Here is a 24242-nt window from a genome sequence, read left to right as displayed (position 1 = left end):
GAGGATACCGTTTTTCAGAATCCTTTTGAACGAAGGCGAGTTGGGAGTGATTCTCCTTGCAAGTTGTAGCCAGTGTATGTTTAAAGATGTCTCCATGTTTGATTAAATTGTATTAATAATGAATCCATCACTGAGCTTCTATATTAGTTTGAACCTCTTTTGGCAGCATGTTCATAATTGCAATCTTAAAGACCAAAGCAGATGCGGTCATACGCATTGGTCGCTCCTGTGTGATAAAAAAATGTATTTTCACACTGTGCCCACCAAGAGGTGGGGTTTTGTTTCTCATCCCACTCAAAAAACCTTGACTTATCTGCAGTTTGGGACGGAGGGAAACTCTCCATTAATTACTTTAACATTCTGTTCCAAACTAGTCATGTGAATGGCTGTGAAGAATCTAATCCTTCATCCACTCTCCTGAAGGCGGCTGCTTCAATTTCTGTCAGTCTCCAATTTAGGATTGCCCTGACGTCTCCTAAAGTCAATTCTGAGCCAGCTGTCAATTTTTAAAGTTGTGTGTACCAAATTAATGCTCTTTCCTCAAAAGAGGGGTTTGCCAATTAATATTTGAACTTCTATTTTAAAGGGTTTATATTGGTATTTGCATCATTTCCAAGGATTAGTGGGAATTTCTTGACTGTCTTTGTTTAGGCTTGACTGCGTTCTTCAAAGTCAAATTTAGCTTATTTGCGTTCTATGGCTTCATATTTAGATCCTTTTGTATTTATGCTTGTTGACTGAGCACATTTTCGGTTTCTAAACTGTTTCATATCCCTGACAATTCCACTTTGTGTCCAGTTTCCACATTAATCACCATTGCTTTCCATTCATCTATTTTTGTAAAATTTGCAATGTAGCTTTGTGCGGAGTCATTCTCAATGGTGACACAATCGGAGAAATCTCATTTATTGTTGTCGGCCTCAATGGAGGAACAAAGAATCACATGTCCACTCTCCTGTTTATTACAGGGGCTGAACTGTTGCAAATTTCATCTATTGTTACTAGCGAATTCACACTAGAATTATCCCCATCAATTTTTACTTGGACTCTGATGGCCTTAGCGCTTGGCCGCTGAATGAACGGTCACCCTAACCAGTAAATATTGTCTTTATGATCTGATAGTCTTTAAATTAAAGTAAATCAACCATATGAAATATTTGCAAATACCTGCTTATAGCCAATTGGCTGTCATTGACAACTAGAGACATCCAATCCATTTGAAGCAAATTAACAACCTTCCACTACAAGCAGATTGGAATCTACTAGTGACAAACCAATTTACATAATAGTAACAGAAAATAATGTGATTCACATTGTAAAGGACCTAATTCCAGATTTAATTTAGTTTTGATTAAAATTTATTTTGTTACTCAAACAGCATTTTGATGTCATTAAGATTTCTGTAAAGGTATATATGTATATGTTCATATTCTCTGCGTGACTTTTATTGTGAAGGTCACAAACTTAAAAGCAACAGCTGACGACGCGTGAACGAAGGAAGACTTTGTCCGTCTTTTAGTATACATCTTAGGACAGGCAAAAGTAACACAATTTATCACGGTGGTTGGATGTTTTTGGAAACGGATGGACTATAATTACACAAACTGAAAACCATCAGTTAAGAGTTAACCATCTTTTGGCTGGTACGCTACATACAGTTTACAAATCACAAAAATAATGATCCAAATAATGAAATTTTATTCAGTGTCAAGACTCCCCTCATATTAAAAAACCCATTAGTTTTCTCTATGGGACAGAGAAAAATCATCACATTTGAGGAGCGGAAGTTCTGAAAAAGCCTCCTTTTATCCATCGTTCCACTCCATGACTTTGTCGTACTCCTGAATCTTCTGCTTGATGTGCGAGAGTTTGTTCTTCAGGTAGTCGCAACGCTCCTTCTTCTCCAGGAAAGTTGAGTCCTTCACGTCGAAAAAGAAATCTTAAGACAAAATATGCAAGGCAGCCGGCCAAACTCCACCACATAAGCCCCTCTAAGTGACTCACATTTTTCTTCCTCTGGAACTCCTGAAGGATTCTGTTGATGCGATCAGCTTCCTGCAAAAAGAGAAGGAGCTCCCTGTTATATCATGTGGACTTGTCTGGCTCAGTGAGTACATAGTCACTGCCCAAACCATATGGCAAGATCCAAGATGGCGGCGCGCACGGGTGCAGCGGCTCTTTGCTCTCCAGTTTGGTGTTTTGTTTTCTCAATCTTATCGTTATTTACCAACATCTGCGAGGCAAACTTTTTCTACAGTCGCCAAGATTTAATAACTCTCGGGAGGAGATGCGATATGTCCATCACAACAGATTACCAACGAACCTACAATATCCCCGAGGATATCTCGAGACCACCGGGATCTCCGTGGATAGTCAGTCCACTCAGAGTACGACGGAGACGGCGAAGGGAAAGAAAGCAAAAGCGCGGATGCCGGGCGGGCCTAGCTGCTAAGCTAAGGAAACAACCGCACAGAGCACCGCTTCAGAATATCTTCTCGACCAACGCCAGATCCATCACCCACAAAATGGACGATTTGGAACTTCAGCTTGCTACCAACAGCTTTGTCAGGAACTGCAACATTATTCTCATCACGGAAACGTGGCTACACCCGCAAATCCCTGACGCCGTGGTATCGCTAGCTAGCCGCACGCTACACAGGGACCCAAAACACCCACCCTGGTCACAACCTGTTCCAGCTGCTGCCCTCTGGCAGACGCTACAGGTCTCACAAAGCACAGACAAATAGACTTAAGGACAGTTTTTTTCCCACAGCCATCAGGACTCTGAACTTGCGTTAGCACGACACACGATCCCTTCTGTGCAATAACTTTGGGGTGTGCAATAACAATGTGCAATATCTTAGATTGTGCAATATTTTAGAATTTACCTTAACAGGGTGTGACGCTTTATATTTTTATATTACTTATGTTCTTTTACTGGAAAAACGCACTTTGTGGAGTAGCACCACCAATTTCGTTATACGCAGCTGTGTATGATGACAATAAAGGCTTTTGATTTGATTCTGATTTTGAGTGGCACTGGTGACCTTATTTAAGTATCCTTGGCAATATATTCAACCCCGCAATGCTCCTGGTGGTGTGTTATCAGTCGGTAAATGAAGATATAATATCAAAGTGCTTAGAGTGCCTTGAAGATGGAAAGGCTATCGAAGTGCAAGTCCCTTTACCATAACCCACCACTTACCAGGTCAACAACATCATACAGTGGTACCTACCTTATTAACGTTTCTACATATGAAATATTGAGGGTAAGAGTGGTACTGGTGACCTTATTTAAGTATCATTGGCAATATATTCAACCCCGCAATGCTCCTGGTGGTGTGTTATCAGTCGGTAAATGAAGATATAATATCAAAGTGCTTAGAGTGCCTTGAAGATGGAAAGGCTATCGAAGTGCAAGTCCCTTTACCATAACCCACCACTTACCAGGTCAACAACATCATATAGTGGTAGCTACCTTATTAACGTTTCTACATATGAAATATTGAGGGTAAGAGTGGTACTGGTGACCTTATTTAAGTATCATTGGCAATATATTCAACCCCGCAATGCTCCTGGTGGTGTGTTATCAGTCGGTAAATGAAGATATAATATCAAAGTGCTTAGAGTGCCTTGAAGATGGAAAGGCTATCAAAGTGCAAGTCCCTTTACCACAGGGGTCTCGAACTCAATTTACCTGGGGGCCGCTAGAGGCCGAGTCTGGGTGAGACTGGGCCGCATCAGGATTTCCACAAGAAAAGCACTGATAAAACTTTCCAACGTTATCAAATATCTTTATTTTTTAACAAAAAATAATGAATTAAATAAATTAACTTAAAGATGAATAAAAAATAAATCAATCAGTAATATAAAACCAAATAATACTAATGAGCATACAGTAGATATACACTGGCTGGCTAAGTAGAGAAAATGAATTATTTTTATTCCGTTTCAAATGTCTGTATTAACAGCTCTTTAACCTTTAACTTTCTGAACTTGAATGGAACATTGAACATGAAATATTCTGAACACGGCTTCTTTTGCCTACTCCTTGCTGCTAGAGACCTGGCAGCGCTTCTTCTCACATAGTCACATTTGGCTTGAGGGAGGAAGCAGTGGAGACCCTCAGTAGAGCTTGAAGATGCTCATCAGTAAGTCTGGACCTGTACTTGGACTTATTGAAGTTCAAGGTGGAGAAGAGCTTCTCACACAAGTATGTGCTCCCAAAAAGGCACATGGTCCGCTTGAACCTTCGGGAAAGTTCAGGGAAGCTGGGGGTCAACTCTCTCAAAAATTGCCCAAGCTTGTCTGCTTCTCCACTCACCTCCCTGAACTTGGCTTTGAGTGCAGAGTTGCACTGCAGGTCAATGAGCTCCATTTGAAGCTCAGGAGGGGCATCTTGCACATCAAAGGAGAAGGGGTCCGCAAAAATTTGAAATGTGGCTTTGTGTGTCTTGAAGTCTGCAAATCTGTGATCAAATTCCTCCTGTAGCTTCGAAATGGCCTCAACATACTTCTCACCACTGAATGGTGTGCCTGCATCCACGAGAGCCTTGCATGCTGGGAAATGGCAAAGGTTTGTCTGAGAGAGCTGGGCTTTCCATAACACAAGTTTAGTGCAGAATGCTCTCACGTTGTCATAGGCAGCACTGACAAGTTGCCCCTGGCCTTGTAGCTTCTTGTTCAGTACATTAAGCTCATGTGTGATATCAACAAGAAAAGCCAAGTCCATGAGCCATTTGGGATCACTTAGCACAGGATCAATCAACTCACAAACGGCGTAGCTAGCTTTGACTGCTGCATTACTGTCTTTGGTAGCCTTCTTGAAGAGATCCTGTTGCCTCAGAAGACGTGTTTTAAGACTGGCAACCTGGTTGGCTCTCTCATCTCCCTGGTATTTTTCGTACTCCTCAGCATGTCTCATAGTACAATTACGTTTCAAATTGTATTCCTTGTGCACCGCAACTTTTTCAGTGCAAATGAGACACGTCGGGTGCCCCTGTGTTCAACAAAGAAATATTGCACTCACCACTTTTCTTGAAACTGTCTGTGCTCATCACCGACCTTTCTCTTCACGGCAGGCTTTGAAAGAGACATCTCTGGGGCTCTGTAATATGTTTTTCCACTTGGAATGAGTCTCGGGTTGATCTTTCACATTCAGTCGCGCGGGTTTGTGGCGCATGTGCACTTTCGCTCTCCGTTTCAATCGCGGAGATGGCTACAGACACTGACACAGGCTGGATCACGGATCATAGCGCCTCATTCAGTTCTATGCTGAGAGCAGCGGAGGAGTGTGCGCGCCGAGCGGAGTGATCGGCCTCACGGCTTCTCCTCCGCCCAGCTGATTGGAGGAATGAATGAGTGAGTGAGCGAGGCACTGGACAGCCCGGCCGATGTCCCGCCCTCCAGAGCCGTATACCTCACCGTGATTGGTTCATTCAGCTCCGAACCAAAGTTCCCTCTAATTTTTTGTTGGTCTGAGCAGAAAGACAACCTCCCTGAGCGCACTGAGTACCAGTGTGAGCGACATCATCGGTACTCGGATGATTCGCCTAAAGACGTTTCGCCGACGGACGTTTGACAGACGGGCAGGTCGCCGAATGGACGTTCCACCGAACGTTCATTCGGCCGAACGGAGGTTTCGCCGAAACGGGATTCGAACGCTCGCCCCGCCGGATCGTGTGTGTACAAGTTTTTCAACCTCGGCCCGTGGGCCATATACGGCCCGTTAGGATTTTTAATCCGGCCCGCTGCCGGTGTTGTCCAAATTATAGTAAAAATCAATGTTCGTCTACCATCAATGGCAGTCCGGGAATAAGCACTCTTGGGCAGGCAGATGTAGCAGAACCGAGCCGTAAAATGACAGCAATCGGGTCAAATCCATCCTAAAACAGCATTTAATGATTAAATACAAATACTGGATGATATCGCGATGGAGGCAAAAAAACGTCTATAGACGTCCATTCGCCAAACGGCTCAAAATGCTCTCAAATTCGGTCAAATCCAGCTGAAAACAGCGTTTAATGATTAAATACAAATACTAGTATTTGTATTTAATCATTAAACTAACAAATACTAGTACGACCTGTCCGTCTGTCAAACGTCCGTCGGCGAAACGTCTTTAGGCGAATCATCCGGTCACGACATCATCATTGCTCGCTATCGGCACACCAGTATCACACCTGCCACAAGCAGGTGCATGTCAATGTTCCCTCTAATTTTTCATGTAAAACATGCTGTAAAACAAGAAAAACATGAGTGGACAGAGCTACTGCCACTGGCTGCCACTTAAACGGCGCCATCATGGGGAAAGGGGTAAAAAAAAAAAAAAAAATTAAAAAAAATAAATAAATCGATCTTTCATATTAAGACGGGGGCCGCAAATTATCGTCCCACGGGCCGCAAGTTTGAGACCCCTGCTTTACCATAACCCACCACTTACCAGGTCAACAACATTATACAGTGGTAGCTCTACTTATTAACACTTCTACATATGAAATATTGAGGCTAAGAAAAGCTTCAATGCGTAAAACATTTTGTTCCAAGATAAGAAAAGAATCCAAGTTACGAAACGTCAAATGAAATCAAACATCCCCGAAACATTAATACACTTAAAAAAATAAAATAAAATAATTGCTAGAAGGAAGTTACTAAGACCAGAGCAGTCCTTGTCGGGTCAACAGCCATCAGCGGAGTTTAACGCGATCGCTCCACCAAAAGACGCCTTCCCTGGCTTTTTAATTCTTTCCGGGACCATGGCTAATCAACTCCCGGTGCAATGTGAAAAGAAAAAGCATGCTTTTATCCAAGTTTTCAGGACACTTGTTATCGCCCAGCTTGAGGCAATCATCGTTGTATCGATATTTTACCAAACAAAACACAATTTTAAGGTGTGTTTATGTGTCGGTGTACGTATGTTTACTCAGCTTTCAAACGTTTGCCTCCTCCACCCCCTCTCCTACGCACTCGAACATCCACACCAACGGAAAATGTCTTTTCATGTCTTGTTAATTTTAATATCTTAGGAATGTTCCGATCTTTTTTCCCTTTTTGTGTTTTGCACATATTTCATACACAATTGGTAAACTTTTACAATTTATTCTATAATTTATAAAAAAAGGTTTTGAGGGTCATTATTATCCTGATCTTGGAATGGTTGGAAAATATGTCACCCTTTTACATGCAAAATACGTATCTACTTACGAAAAGTCCAAGTTACGAAACCACTTCTGTATTGAATTAATTTCATAAGTAGAGGTACATAATTTGAAAACCGGTCATGACATTATTGTCATGTCATTGCACTGACGACACAAAATAGCTAACAAGTAATAATGATTGTCTTCATTGACTCAATGCATGCATTAAGCATCCGTCTCTCTCTTATGTACATGGTTGTTTGTCTCATTGTGCCTTGCGATTGGTTGACAGCCATTTCAGGGTGTACCCCCTCTACTGCGAGTAGTTAGTGGGGACAGGCTTCTCCCGCGATCTTGTGAGATGAATGATATGTATGTATATGTAGCTATAGATAAATCACAAGGGTTGCGGGGGCCTCAGGCAATTACGGCCAGTAGGAAGGGTACATCTTGCATTTACTTGTAGCGATGTATTAACCATCAGTTTCCCCCAAATTCCAGGTGTTTTATCCAGTTTGCTCATGCATGCCAAAACAGGTATGAGTGTTTGCGTGAATGGCTGTCTATCTCCTTATGACCTGCGATTGGCTGGGAACCAATTTGGGGAGGGGGGGACCCAGCCTGCTAGTTGGGATAGGCTCCAGCCCCCATGTGACCAGTGTGAGGATAAGCGGCACGGAAGATGAGTGAATGATTTTTTAAAAATGCCTCTCTATACCCGTGGATGGCAGGGGTCGCACATCACACCTCAACTTGAACAAGTCTGCTCAGTCTTGTGGCAGGGGGGACAATGATGGCAGCACAACTTCTCTCCTCCCAAAGGATCACATATGTACATGTAATCAGTGATTGTTGGGGTTATTCTGGGATATTATTATGTGTATTAATCATTATATGTATGTGTGGAATATTAATCATTATATGTGATACATTAATCATTATAAGCAGACAAAAGCTCAGTATAACAAGGACACTTCCCCCCTGCAGCTAGCTCTGAGGACATTTAATTGTTTTGAGGACTATTGACCTGACATATCACAGAGTCCCGGGCCGAGGACTGCTGATCGCTGTTCGCAATGAAGATCCGTGAAGGACTCTTAAATTGTTTTGACTTGGATTCCGTCAGATGGCGATAATCGAATCAACTTCCGAAAATACTCGCATATAGTTAAAATACTGTCGCTCGTTTCACCTTTTATGGAAACTATTATGCTTACTTGTGCAAATTCTTATGCAGTTGTTTTTGGTTTCCGATCTGATATGCAATTGTTGTTGCAGTTGTTTTTTGACCTTAATTGTGTTATTCGGTTAGCTTATGCAATTGTTTGAATGAGATAACCTTAAGTGTTTTGATTATGTGCGACTAAATGGACAGAGGGCGATGCCTTTCTTCAGAATGCTCCGGTGGCGAGGACGAGCCAGGACCAATTCTCAGTTGCAAGTTATCACTAGATCATGTTTCCGATGTCTTTTATTAAAGTATATCTATTAATGAACCTATCAGTGATGTATTCTGAATGGTGAATATGGGCTTTCACTAAGTCATACTTTTTTGGTCAGAACACTTCTACAGTGGTACCTCTACTAACAAAATTAATTCATTCTAGAAGTGGTTTCGTAACTTGGATTTTTATCAACTAGAGACATATTTTACATTGAATTAGCATAATTTGTTCCACGTTTTTTTATAATGCTATCCCCTAAACCGGGAATCGTCAACCCGAGGTTCTGGAGCCACATGCGGCTCTTTAGCACTGCACTAGTGGCTCCCTAGAGCTTTTTCAAAAATGTTTGAAAGTGGAAAATGGGGGAGAGAAATATATGTTTTGTTTTACCGTATTTTCACGACTATTCGGCGCATCGTATTTTTAGCCGCAGTGTCAGTAACGAGTGCTATTTCTGTATTTTAAACACAAAGCACGCACCATTTTTTTAGACGCATATATATTATATATGGATGAACATCGAAACGCAATAGCGCTGGCTACCGGAAGCAGCCTATTTCCGGGTTCCGGTGCGCAGTGACTGCTGGGAAATATAGTTCTTGCACGCTACACCCACACGCTAAAAACACGTTTTTAAAAAGGCAACGGAAGCAAAACTGAGTTCGGTTGTACTTTATTTAGACATTTTACAACTTACTCACGTCATCATCACCACCCACAAATCCATCAAAGTCCTCATTTTCTGTGTCCGAATTAAACAGTTGCCCAAATGAGTCTTCCAAAACGCCGGGTCCAGCGTTTGTAGTTCTCAAGCCTCCGGGAATGACGGCAAGCTCCGAGTTAATATATTATATATAGAGTTCGCAGTCTACCTTTGAATGCTCCGTTGACGCCAACATCTAGCGGCAGGATTTCTTTTGTAAATACAGCCGAAATGATCATACTGGGTGTATTGAAGAACTGGGTGTATTAAGAACTCGATATCCCAGCAGTCACTGCGCAGTACTTTATCTACGGGAAATAGTAGAGTCTGGGGCTGCTTGGCGTAGTTGTATATATAGTTCAGTCTAGCTTTGAATGCTCTGTTGACGCCAACATTTCTTTTGTAAATATAGCCGAAATGACGGCGAGCACCAAATTAGTGTGCTCACGCGACGTCATACTGGGTGTATTAAAGAACTGGGTGTATTAAGAACTCGATATCCCAGCAGTCAATGCGCAGTACTTTATCTACGGGAAATAGTAGAGTCTGGGTTGCTTGGCGTAGTTGTGTATATATATATATATATATATATATATATATATATATATATATATATAGTTCACAGTCTAGCTTTGAATGCTCTGTTGACGCCAACATTTCTTTTGTAAATATAGCCGAAATGACGGCGAGCACCAAATTAGTGTGCTCGCGCGACGTCATACTGGGTGTATTGAAGAACTGGGTGTATTAAGAACTCGATATCCCAGCAGTCACTGCGCAGTACTTTATCTACGGGAAAGAGTAGAGTCGGGGGCTGCTTGCCGTAGTTGTCCTATCGACTGATTTATTTGATTTTATCGTGATAACAATTTTAGTATTGGTCCATATATAAAGCGCACTGGATTATAAGGCACCCTGTCGATTTTGGAGAAAATTTTAGACTTTTATGTGCACCTTATAGTCGTGAAAATACGGTAGTTGGATTTCTGTAGGAGCACAAACATGACATAAATATTCTTGACATTTTCCAATGCTGTAAGAATGTGTAGGAACACACGTTTCTATCAGCAGGGTGGGATGCTAGGCAGGTGACTGTTGTAAACAAACCATCGACAGTGTGATAGGCCATGGATCCCAAGAGCAAAAGAGAAAAACAGGACTCAACGTTTCTTGGTACTCGGATGTTTGGTCGCCAGACGTTTGGTCGCCCGGAAGGTTATTGATAATTACCATTTAAAATTGTTGCTCAAATTCCCTAAATACAAACTGCGAATTATTATTTTGTCATACTTAATGTCCCTATTAATTATTAGGCTAAAGAAAAGCTCCAAATACCCCGTACTTTTATTGTGTTTTGTTGGAGAACTTGTTAAGACCCTGACTGACGTCCCTTCCTAAGGGGACAATCCATGTACATACACACTCATACACTCACGTCCGCTCAGTAAAACTGCTCAGGGCAATTGTTGGCTTTGATTGATACGTAGACCGTGTTGTTTTACCTTGTTTGGTCGCCGGACTTTTGGTCGCCACACGTTTGGGACCAAAAGTCCGGCGACCAAACGTCCGGCGACCAAACGTCCGGCGACCAAACGTCCGGTCACGACGTTTCTTGACCGAATCATTTGAAGTAATTTACAATGCAGAAGGATTGAATGTTTGCTTTGTAATGATAAGATGTCAAATAGCAAAAATAGTATTGTGGAAAGACATTTCCAGGTAAGGCATTATACATTTGCAGCTGAGTGCCCAGTTGGGAAAGAGAGAAAGTGTGATTGCATTACTTCTGGAGAAATCAAAGGAGCTCAAAAATAGATATAACAAGTGGATTGCATCTTAAAACATTATGACTGCTGCAAGTTTTATTGCAACCCGGGAGATAATAAATCGAGAAAACACAAGGCGGATGGTGAAGTGTAACATTTGCAGCTTGTTATTTTGTTGAATCTTCAAAACAAAAATGAAATCTAATTCGGATTTCTTTATTGTATTTGTATTATTTAATCAAAGCAATGAAACATAATTCATTATTATTGGAATGAGTTAAACTTGAGGCGGCACCATACAGAGAAGTCTTTATAGCACACTGCATGGAATTTTTTTTAATCATGGATGCTCATGATGTATTTGTAGCCACGTTAGTCATTTTGAGAGTAGAATAATATATGTAAACATGGACATGTGTTACATTCTTTATAAAGCTTCTGCAGCTCCAGAAATGTTTGTTTTTTTTGGTCCAATGTAGCTCAACATTTTGGGTTGCCGATCCCAGCCCTAAACCCTTTAAAAATGATACAAATATGCAAATTTTGTATGAATTATGTATGCAAATTCATTTATCCATGCAAAAAAGAAAAAAAAACATCAGAAAATTATATTTTAAGCGATTGAAATTAAGTAACGTATTTTCACACCTATATGGCGCATTTAAGTCTAAAATTTTCTCTAAAATGGTTGATGCGCCCAATCGGTCAGTACGCCTTGTTTGTGCACTAAATTCCAATTTTTGTATGACCCTGACCGTTTGAGTGACTGGTTTTATTTCTTGCTAACACCCTACTTATTGCGATCAACCCACCCGACATTCACCCTAAAAAATAGCTTCCCTGCGTATTCCAAGCTTTACGGTAAATCCATTCAAAACATCCCAGGCGAATGGCAAGGCAGTTGACTTCCGTGTGCTCGTAGCGCTTTTAACCGTCAATCAAACACACTCAATACTCAAAGAAACAGCACTTTAGCTATACAGAGGAAATGCCTGATGTGAATGACAACAAAATGCGGGTGTGAACTCTTGGAAAATGGACTGAAGCCATGGATTGAACACAATTTAACAGTGAGGAGGAACAGCTTTGCAAATGACTTGAGAGTGATGGATGTCGGATGGGCGCCAACATAGAGGTTCCATACAAAGACAGGCAGGCAGCGTCGCACAAGTTACGTGACGATTTGGAATGGATACCCGATGCCTGGGCGAAAATGCCGGCGAGCACTGTAGTTTGAGCTTTCGTCAAAGCTGGAATCACCATTACGATACCCCACGACGAACACGCTGACCGTGACAATGTTATGGAACCCAGCATTGTTGGCCAACTTTTTATATCGGATACAGAAGATGAGGACTTTGATGTATTTGTAAATGTTTGAATACTTTGACATATTTTCACGAATATACATTACGTCAATAAAACTAAATCAAACTCAGTTTTGCTCCTGTTGCCCTTTTTTTAAAACAAGCGCTAGCATGCATGCTATGTGCTATGGGTTAGGTGTGTCATGCTAGCACAACCATAGCAGCGCATCTTTTAAAACAAAGTGCTCTATGTATTGACAAAAAAACTGAAAATACACTCGCAACTGAGACTGCGCCCTTTAGGGCGGTGCGTTTTATACATGTTAAAATACGGTAGCTGAGTAAAAATACGTACACGCGCACAAACACACCCTAACTTAAAATTATATTACACACACTCAGAAACACTTAAAAAACAACTCCGCGCACACGGTGGCCACCACGCGGCTGGCTTTGGCTGAAACGTCTGCTTAAAGTGCGCTAACCTCCGTTCTGGCATCATGAAGCCGCAGCTTCCTTATAGCTAATGGGAGGATAACGAGAGGTTGGGAGAAGGGGCAATGTGAAAGCAACTCTACCACAACCATTTAAATAAAAAAGTACTGGACATTTCGGGGGATGTTTTTTTTGTCTGATCTTTAGTAACATGGATTGTTTTTGTATTTTGGGACATTGAGGCTTTTTGTAACCCGAATATTTCATATATAGAAGGATTCATAAGTAGCGGTACCTAAGTGCTTTTATTTTATATATTTTTATGATAAATACCTTAAATTGATATACAGGGTGTCCCAAAAAATGTATGCACACTAAAAATAATTGTAAACGTGGTGTGTAATTAGAATTTTATTATTTCAAAAGTGTGAGAATATTTAGTATCATTTTTCTGTTTTTTCACTGCTTGTTCTCAAGCTGGCGCCCACTTTGATCCAGGCACTGCTAACAACGCCAAACAATAGAATCGCACACATTATGAAACAATTCTCTTGGTATTTGGGTGCAATTATGCTCAATGGCATCTCTTAATTCAGCAATTGTTGCGGGTTTCGTAGCGTAAACTTTGTCTTTTAGGTATCCCATAGGGTTCTCGGATGATTCGTCGAAAGATGTTTCGCCGACGGACGTTTGGCCGACGGACAGGTCGCAGAATGGACGTTTCGCGGTTCGGCCGAATGAACGTTTGGCCGAACGGACGTTTCGCCGAAACGGGATTCGCGCGCTCGCCCCGCCCCCAGATTGTGTGTGTACATGTTTTTCAACCTCGACCCGCGGGACATATACAGCCCGTTACAGATAACATTCATTTAGGAATAACAAGGGCATGTACTGCCCCCTGCTGGACATATTTCTAAATACAAGTACGTACTACACTACAATGTGATGCCATTTTTTTTATTTTTTTTATTTTATCCTTGCGTTTAAAGTAGTAGCCATTTGGAGATCACGCAGAACAGTACGTGACAGAAGAAATAGAGAAAATAAAGTAGTAGTAACAGTAAGTACTACTGTAATGAAATTGCAAATCCAGAAATCCTACTCTAGAAAATTTACACCAGCATAGAAAACGTTGAGATTAATCTTTGAATTAAGGTTCTCAGCAAATCATTTTGAATATATATTTCCTAAAATATGGCAAATGGCTACTACTTTAAACGCAAGGATAAAATAAAAAATATAAAACATTGGCAGCACGTACGTACTTGTATTAGGAAATATGTCCAGCGTGGGGCAGTACATTTTGAGATGAAGATTTAAAGTGGAAGTAGAAAGCGGTCTTGTTGTTCTTGTTGTATTTTTTTACACCGGACATCCGGGTTGGCTAGGTGAGCAAAGGGGAAGGCGACGGCGACGCGGTCCATGTTTTGCTATCCCCTTATGGAATGTTAGAGAAAAGACCTTGCTGGGAATACCACGCACTAATAATTCTGTTGAAGGTTGGCACCGCGCATTTCAATGTAGATTGTCAGTTGTCCATCCAAATGTATCTCGTCTGATAAGCAAACTCAAATTAGAGCAAAGTGATTGGGAAATACGAATACAACAGGCTTATGGCGTAAAGGAACATAAGAGTTTGAGCTTAAAGTAGTTCATTAGATGATTGCTACATTCTGTGTATGAGAGTATGAGATTGACAAGTGTTGAGCGTATGTGCAAGAATGTAATGTTTTCAGAACAAACGGTACTAATCTGCGAGAAGACGGCAAGGACAAGATAACCCAGGAGAAAGCAGATACGACTCAATGGAGGAGGACAGACCAATGAAAGCAAGCTAAAGTTAACTGCAGTGTACACATAGCCAATAGAATAATGCCAGGATGCCCTACTTGCTATTCCATTTGCAAATTGTGTAGTATAATTCATTTGCTGGGAAACTCGGATGGTAGTACGTCAGCTGGTGGCAACAGAGGCGTATAGAGCTGTGATAGAGGGACCCGAGACCCAGGTGTATGTATTAGATTTGTGTGTTAGGAATAAATCCACCTGTGTGTGAAAATGTCGGCTTCCTGATACCTTTCTATTGCAGAACGAGCGCGCAAATTGTTGGATGAGTGGCAGTTGGGTAAGGTCACAAATTGGAGTCAGATTACTAACTTAACTTTAATATAATTTAGAAAGAAAATTCCCAACAGGCGGTATTATGCCCAGACAGACCAAAAAGTCATATGCAGCTGTTAATGAACAGTTAAAAAAGCTCACGGATGACTATGAAAACCCGGATCGATTTCCAAACAAACTACAGTACCTAGAAGCGATTGCGCTTAATTTGTAAGTTTTACTGTTTTGATAAAAAATGCCACTGCCATCTGTGAATTCCCTATGTACATAATTTGTAAGTTGTTATTGTATTTGTAATTTGTGTACATGGTTTGTATTGTATTTGTAATTTTTGTACAAAATTTGTACGTTTTTTACTGCTTTAATAAAAACACCATCTGTGAATTTGCTTTGTCTTCTTTTTAATAAAATATTTTTTTGAATGGCAGCTTATTGATAAAGCGTTTAATATTAAAAAGTAAAATGATTATCTTTGTACTGGCTCTTGACTAATTCATTTGAACCATGTCTATTTACTCCCAAATGACCCATTATTAAACTTGCATCCAGAGGATGGTACTCTTTGCCTGACGGATTTGACGGTGAGCAGTGTTCAGTGAATTTGTTTTGTCAGCACATTGTAGTGTAGTACGTACTTGTATTTAGAAATATGTCCAGCATCGGGCAGTACATGCCCTTGTTATTCCTAAATGAATGTTATCTGTAACGGGCCGTATATGGCCCGCGGGCCGAGGTTGAAAAACTTGTACACACGATCCGGGGGCGGGGCAACTTTCAGGGAGTTGAACTTGTCACATTGGAGATCAATCAGTTCCAACTGCACCTCCTGTGGAACCGTTTCCGGGTCTTGTAAGAAAGGACATGACACCAGCTGTCAATTTTTCCAAAATCACAAAACTGACGGCAGAATTGCTCATGCAGGTCACCCAATGATTTCCTGTATTTTTTCACATGCGGGGGGCTCTTTTAACGCAACCAGCGTGGGGAAATGAGCAAATGACTTGTCTGATATTTGCTTAAAAAATAAAACCAGCTTGGTTTTGAAGGCGGAAGGTTTGCTTTCATTGTGTGATTGTGCCCAAAAACTATTTGTATTGTGGGTAGGCATGAGGCACCTGAATGACCCAAAAAAGCTAGAACATGATAGAACATGTTGCAGAAGTGTTTTCGTAACATGGATTTGTCGTTAAGGAGAGGCACATTTTACATGTGAAAGCTTTAACCCGTTCCAACCGGTTCTAACATCCCTAAAACTACACCCAATTTCCCTTTCAAAATTATAAAAGCATACCAATTTTGAATGAAATATGTGCGAAACACACAAAAAAAGAATAAGAACAATATCAATCTCTCATCTCATTTTCTGAACAGCTTTATCGTCATTAGGATCGAAGGGGTGCTAGAGCCTATCCGAGCCAATCGCAGGTCACAAGGAGACGGACAATCATGCACACTCACACCCACACCTAGGAGCAATTTAGAATATCTAATCAGCCTACCATGTATGTTTTTGGAATGTGGGAGGAAACCGGAGTACCCACGCAGGCCCGGGGAGAACATGCAAACTCCACACAGGACCCCAGAGCTGTGAGGCCGACACGGTAATTCTGCTGTCTACCAGCAAGTTTTGAAGGAGAACGTCCGTCCCTAAGTTCATGTGCTCAAACACCAGCGCTCTGGGGCCATGCAGCATGACAATATTCCAAAGCACATGAGAATGCCCACCTCTGAATAGCTAAAAATAAAAAATAAATAAATAAGTTAAGGTTTTAGAGTGGCCAACACAAAGTCCGGATTTATATCCTATTGAAATGCAGTGGTGTGATCTGAAATGGGCTGGTCAAGCCAGAAAACCCTGCAATATTACAGAATTGAAACAATTCTGCTGAGAAGAGTGGGCCAAAGTTCCTTCAAAGCAGTGTTAAAGACTCATCACAAATTATCGTAATGGCGTGAATTCAGTTATCGCTGCCAAAGGTGGCACAACTCTATTAGGTTCAGAGGGCAATTGCTTTTTCACAGAGGGCCAGACAAGTTTGTAATATTTCCTGCCTTTGAAAATAATCATCATTTCGAAACAGCATTTTCGATTTCCTTTGGTGGTACTCGGACGATTCGCCGACGGACGTTTGGCCGACGGACGTTTGGCCGACGGACGTTTGGCCGACGGACAGTTAAAACATTGGCAGCACATTGTAGTACGTACTTGTATTTAGAAATGTCCAGCGGGGGGCAGTTCATTTTGATCGAGGCTCGGTTTTTGGGAACGGCCCGAAGATCGCATTTTAAAGAAGAGTGGAATGCGTTGACGTTTTTGGAGACCACAGACAACACATTTTGACATTTTTACCTGAAAGTTTTCCACGCCGATACTTGCTCAGAGGTAGATGTAAAGATTCTTTCAGTTAATAGTCTGTTATAATTTGAAGACATATATTTCATTTTTGAGTGCCTAGTTCAAGCTAGTATTTCAACGTGTTTGTGCTCATAACTGCACTATATGTCACGGGAAGAGTATTCAGGAATATTTTTATTAAGCAGCAGCACCATATTTGAACTTTGTAAGACATGCATTTGTCAATGTTTAATCAACATTGAAACCTTTTATGTATTTTACGAGAAAAATCATTTTAATTTTTGCAGCTGCTAACTTCAGTAAACGAAACGAAGACTAGCACATTTTGAAATGACTAAAATATGAAAAAGTATTTTCGTTCAAAAGACGACGAGCCCAGCTAAAAACGCTGATAGTGGTCATTGAATTCAGGCTAAAAAAACAAGTCCTCTCTTTTTTCAAATGTACTCTTCTTTTTTTAGGATCTAGTTCAGACTGTAGGACTAGGAGGTAACTACCTCCTAAATGTGGGCCCGACTCCCGTCGGAATTATCCCAGCCGTGTTTAGCCGAGCGCGTGAATCCTGTTTTGGCGAAACGTCCGTTTGGCGAACTATTCGTTGGCCAAACATCCATCGGCGAAACGTCTTTCAGCGAATCGTCCGGTCACGCCTTTGGTTGTCTCTGCTCCAAAATCAACTCAGCACTTGACTGTGCTTGACATCCAATTATTCATTTTTCAGCCCTCGCATTCCAAATGAATTGCACGTCTATTGGCCTCATTGGCACTGAGACATGAGCATTCACTGCTTCACATCCTAGTTCAAACAAAGTTCATCTATTTCTGTGGGAATGCCAATAATTGAGTTAGCCGACAATCCAAATGGCCGTTTGTGGCAGAAAGCAGAAACCCCACTCACCATCTGAGTGCCGGCCTGGCGTGGGAGATTCCGCATCATGCTGTCCATTTCATCAAACTTCTTGCAGGCAGCCTGAACGTCGGCATGCAGCTCCTTGTACTCAGCGTATTGGTCATTGAAGACGGCGCGATACTGGTCCCGCTCCTCATCTGAGCGGATGGTTGGGTATTTCCTGTTAACGGAGAAACGCGGTCAAGCCAATTGACACGATGCAGCTGAACGGAGGTTTGGGCTACACCCACGCAATGTAATCAGGCACGATGACCGGCTTGGGTATGTGCCCGGAAGGGATGGCTCCCTGCAGGACCTTGGGGGCCACGGCAATGGGCACGTCCCGAGAAAACACGACTGGCGATTCTTGTCCAGAGTTTTCGCGGTTTACTGGAGCACCAGCGGTATCTAGCTGCTGGGTAAAAACATAGACAGGTATCTCAAACTTGCAGCAGGAGGCCAATCATGGTCCACATGGACAGTATTTTGCAGGATTAACCCATGATGCCTGAATTTACATTGATCAAATATACATAAAATGCATTGTACAGACATACATTATATATAAATACTCAACATCAGAGGTCTCCAAACTGGTCCTCGAGGGCTGCTGAAGGTGTTTTTTGTTCCAAACCATACAACACCAACAGTTTAACTAATTATGTTTCTGCTGAAAAAAGAAGCACCACACTTCAATCCACTGATTGCACTTCTACGATACCAGATTGGTGGAAAGGTTTCCTCTTAAAGGTTGGAACGAAACCCTTTATGCGGCCCTTTCTGGAATAGTTTGGGGACCACTGCTCTACAAGGTCTCTGTGAGTGTGTGCATGAATGGTTGTGTCTCCTTGTGCCCCACAATTGGCTGCCAACCAATTCAAGATGTACCCTAGCGACAGCCCATAGTGTGCTGGGGTAAGGGCTGGCAACACTGTGACCCTTGTGAGGATAAGCATCATGTACGAAGAATGAATACTAAATTTGCTAAAATGCATCTCCAACCCCCTGAGCAAGGCAATGACCGCACACCACAACTCAGTCCTGCCAAGTCTGCTCAGAAACTTGGCGAAGAATAATAGCAGTACATTTGAGGAGAAAACAAACTACTATCCTCCAGAAAGATCAGATATTTAACCAATTGTGAACTGTGCACTGTGGACAGCCTTCCCTAAGACACCTCCCAACCCTGTTGTCCATTTAAAAAAAATAAAAATTGGTACACTCTATAAACACAATACAGACGCTCCCCTACTTACGAACATTCGACTTACGAACAACGGCACATACGAAAATGTCTGCAAATTGCGTTTGTCGAAAAATGTTCGTAAGTTCAATTTTGTATTGCGCGCCTTTTTCCGAGTAGTGCTTCTTTCCGCCACTAATACCGACGCCTGGCGCTGTGAGAGCTCAGCTCACCCAGCATCTACCTTCCTCTGCCCAGTTCGTTGCAGTGCGTAAATTGCATGCAAGGAGGTGCAAGGAAGAGGCAAGCCATTTCATTTGAAACGAGTGGCAATAATAACGAAGCTTGATGTGCGTGAGTGGAGAGCGTTGCACGGGAATACAACTTGAATCGTTCGACCGTCAGTACCATTTATAAACATAAAGATCGAGCAGCAGGACCCAAATATTGAACGTTGCACAAAGTTTGCAAATCAATTGAATGATGCCATACAGTGCTACCGCATCATTTATGATGAAAAAAAGAAGAAAACTGTGCAATCGTCGTTAGATCGCTTCTTTCGGCCAGTTTCCAATACATAAATCTCTCTCCCTCTCCCTCTCTCTATATATATATATATATACAGTACTGTACATATTCTCTCCATTTTATTAAATGTTTTTTTCAGTACAAACCAATGCGTGTTACTTATACAAGCCTTGAACATACAAATGCACTTATATAAACCTTCAATATACTTATATAGGCCTTAAACATAAATTATAATACAAAATATAGCACTGAATCAACTTACAAACAAATTCAACTTATGAACAATCGCTCGGAACCTAACTCGTTCGTAAGTAGGGGAGCGTCTGTACTGTGATCATTCACCACTTTCCACCTTCAACATTCGCGACTTCAGTTCCTCACGGATCTTATATTAAGTATAGATATTTTTAAAAAGTTCAGAAAAATATCAAAAATCACGCTGAAATCACAACCGAAAGGCGGGAAATGAAAAATGGCGGAAGTCAGGGTTCTGCCTCTTCTTCTGCACTGAATTGGGTGGCTGTTGGGGTTATTCTGGGATGTTATTATATGTGCATTAATAATGTATAGTAGCTTTATTCCAATTTGGGACCGAGCAAGCTCGAAGCAGCTGGCTTCGAGGACATTTAATTGTTTTCAGGACTATTGACCGGACAGGACACCATGTTCCAGGCCGAGGACGGTTGATCCGAGTTCGCAATGAAGATCTACGAAGGACTCTTAAATTGCTTCGACTTGGTTTCCGGCAGATGGCGATAATCGAATCAACTTCCGAAAATACTCGCATATTGTTTAAAAATATTGTCACTCGGTTTTTACCTTATATGGAATTATTATGCTTACTTGTGCAAATTCTTACACAGTTGTTTTGGTTTCCGATCCGCTCAGGTTACCTTGTATGCTTACTTGTGCAAATTCTTACACAGTTGTTTTGGTTTCCGATCCGCTCAGGTCACCTTGTATGCTTACTTGTGCAAATTCTTATGCAGGTGTTTTTGGTTTCCGCAGTTGTTTTTTGACCTTAATGGTGTTATTCGGTTAGCTTATGCAATTGTTTGAATCAGATTACTTTAAGTGGTTTGATTATGTGCGACTAGATGGAGAGAGGAGGATGCCGTTTCTTCAGAATGTCACGGTGGCGAGGACGAGCCAGGACGATTCTCACTTGCAAGTTTCAAAGCTGGAATATGTCAACAATGTCTCTCTGCTTTTATTAATGTATACTTATTAATAAACCTATCAGTGGCACTCAGCACCAAAGAAGAATTTCACGGCAGAAGAATGATGCGACGAAAAACCTGAATCGGTGAAATCTTGCCTTCTGTTTTGTTGCGAGTTAATGACAGACCGGTGCAGAGTCCGCATCACTGCAGATGCCGCACCGATCTGACTGTCGATATCCCGCTCCATTCTTCCCTCACTCGTGAACAAGACCCCAAGATACTTAAGCTCCTCCACCTGGAGAAGGATCTGATCCCTGAGGGCATCCCACCTTTTTCCGAGTGAGGACCATGGTCTCAGATTTGGAGGTGCTGATTCTCATCCCGACCGCTTCACACTCGTTCCAGCGAGAGTTGGAGATCATGGCTTGCTTAAGCCAATAGAACCACATCTGCAAAATCACCTCCCACCCCCTGCATGAGACTGTGGAGTCCCTCTGACGCTCTTTCAGCAATAGACTGCTGCACCCTCATTGAAGGAAGGAGCGCTTCCGCAGATCCTTCCTCCCATTAGCTGTCAGGCTCTTTAACAAAACAAATGGCTGAGTGTTAAGACCTACCGTACGTATACATGTACATCTGTGTGTATATATGTATGTATGTATATATATATATATATATATATATATACACATACATATATGTATATATATATATATATATATATATATATATATATATATATATACATATATATATATATATATATATATATATATATATATATACACATACATATATGTATATATATATTTATATATATATATATATATATATATATATATATATACATATATATATATATATATATATATATACGTATATATGTCTTTCCCCTCCAAACACGAGAACCTATGTTTCTACCAAAAAGTTCTATTTTGGTTTCATCTGACCATAACACATTCTACCAGTCCTCTTCTGATCATCCAAATGCTCTCTAGCGAACCGCAGATGGGCCTGGATGTGTAGTGGCTTCAGCAGGGGGACACGTCTGGCAGTGCAGAATTTGAGTCCCTGGCGGCGCATTGTGTTACTGATAGTAGCCTTTGTTACTGTGGTCCCAGCTCTCTGTTGTTCATTCACTAGGTCCCCCCTCTCTAATCTTTTCAAGTAGGAGAACTTGCACAATTGGTGGTTGACTAAATACTTATTTGCCTCACTGTATGCGTGTTTGTACAGTGGGGCAAATAAGTATTTAGTCAACCACCAATTGTGCAAGTTCTCCTACTTGAAAAGGTTAGAGAGGCATATAATTGTTATCATGGGTAAACCTCAACCATGAGAGACGGAATGTGGAAAAAAAACAGAAAATCACATTATTTGATTTTTAAAGAATTTATTTCCTAATTAGAGTGGATAATATAAGTAAGGAGTATAATAAGTATTTGGTCACCTACAAACAAGCATGATTTCTGGCTGTCAAAGAGGTCTACTTCTAACGAGGTCTCAACTCGTTACCTGTATTAATCGCATCTGTTTTAACTCATTATCGGTATAAAAGACACATGTACAAAACCTCAGTCTCTCACACTCCAAACTCCATTACGGCCAAGACCAAAGAGCTGTCGAAGGCTTGGTGTAAATAAATCAACTGCTGGAGCTATTATTTGAAAATGGAAGACATATAAGCCCACTGATAATCTCCCTCGAGCTGGAGCCCCGTGGCATCAAAATGATAACAAGAAGGGTGAGAAAAATTCCCAGAACCACACGGGGGGACCTAGTGAATGACCTACGGAGAGCTGGGACCACAGTAACGAATCAGTAACATAATCCGCCGCCAGGGACTCAGATCCTGCACTGCCAGACGTGTCCCCCTGCTGAAGCCAGTACACATCCAGGCCCATCTGCGGTTCGCTAGAGAGCATTTGGATGATCCAGAAGAGGACTGGGAGAAGGTGTTATGGTCAGATGAAACCAAAATAGAACTTTTTGGTAGAATCACAGGTTCTCGTGTTTGGAGGAGAAAGAATACTGAATTGCATCCGAAGAACACCATACCCACTGTGAAGCATGGGGGTGGAAACATGCTTTGGGGCTGTATTTCTGCAAAGGGACCAGGACGACTGATCTGTGTTACACCATGACAATGATCCCAAACACACAGCCAGGGCAACAAAGGAGTGGCTTCGTAAGAAGCATTTCAAGGTCCTGGAGTGGCCTAGCCAGCATCCAGATCTCAGCCCCAAAGAAAATCTGTGGAGGGAGTTGAAAGTCCGTGTTGCCCAACAACAGCCCCAAAACATCACTGCCCTAGAGGAGATCTGCATGGAGGAATGGGTCAAATACCAGAAACAGTATGTGAAAAGCATGTGAAGAGTTATAGAAAACATTTGGCCGCCGTTATTACCAACAAAGGGTACATAAAGTATTGAGATGACCAAATACTTATTTTCCACCATGATTTGCAAAAAAATATCTTTAAAAATCAAACAATGTGATTTTCAGGGTTTTTTTCTCCACATTCTGTCTCTCACGGTCTAGGTTTACCCATGTTGAAAATTACCGGCCTCTCTAATCTTTTCAAGTAGGAGAACTTGCACAATTGGTGCTTGACTAAATACATAACTGCCCCAATGGACATCCATATGTAAATATGTATATACTTTTGTGCATTTCTTTGATATGGAGCCTTTCAGAATTTGACACCCCTGCCATAGAACAAATTTAATTTGCAGTGGGCGGAGTCACACGTGGGAAACAGAGGTACCCTCACCAGCAACTGTGCCGCTCCAAAGGGTGACTGCCGCATCTAGAAAAACACAAGCAGTACAAGTCGAGGGTGAATTTTTAAAAACAACATTTCTGTACTAAAACGCTGCGCGACCTCATGCGCGTTGCTCTCACGGTATCGCCGCGCCGCTTCGTGGCGCCACAACTTCAGGCTGACGCAGGCGCCAATCAGGTAGATAAGCATGGTGAGGAAAAGGAAGATGATAGCAGCTGTCTGCCCCGCCTCTGTCCGGCAGAAGTCGCCGGCCATACCATTGTTGAACATAGGGTAAGAGCACAGGCCCCCGCGTGTCGTGTCACGTACGTACACAATACCTAAAATAACAGGAGGCACAAAAAGAAAATATATTTTACAAAATTTAAAATACAAATTTGAACCCATTCATGCATGATTTATATTTAACTGCCGTATTT

At 41.6% G+C, this 24242-nt stretch overlaps 1 protein-coding gene across 4 annotated transcripts in view; it reads right to left on the bottom strand.

Moving 5' to 3' along the window:
* Nucleotides 1–1675: 1675 nt before the first annotated feature.
* Nucleotides 1676–24242, bottom strand: part of marveld2a (MARVEL domain containing 2a) — a 56480-nt gene continuing 33913 nt past the window's right edge. For 2 of the 4 annotated variants that reach the window (XM_077622418.1, XM_077622419.1), the window contains exons 5-10: nt 23923–24143; nt 23812–23847; nt 18413–18576; nt 18171–18342; nt 2005–2055; nt 1676–1919 (exon numbers count right to left, since the gene is read on the bottom strand). In XM_077622418.1, coding sequence (XP_077478544.1) covers nt 1806–1919; nt 2005–2055; nt 18171–18342; nt 18413–18576; nt 23812–23847; nt 23923–24143 — 758 coding nt within the window. In that variant the 3' untranslated portion in view covers nt 1676–1805. The remainder of the gene's footprint in view (nt 1920–2004; nt 2056–18170; nt 18343–18412; nt 18577–23811; nt 23848–23922; nt 24144–24242) is intronic. The other 2 variants (XM_077622420.1, XM_077622421.1) reach the window with 2 other exon arrangements.

This window comes from Stigmatopora argus, chromosome 16, assembly GCF_051989625.1.
Source record: "Stigmatopora argus isolate UIUO_Sarg chromosome 16, RoL_Sarg_1.0, whole genome shotgun sequence".
In the NCBI taxonomy this organism is placed as follows: Eukaryota; Metazoa; Chordata; class Actinopteri; order Syngnathiformes; family Syngnathidae; genus Stigmatopora; species Stigmatopora argus.
This window is presented reverse-complemented; position numbering and strand designations above follow the sequence as displayed.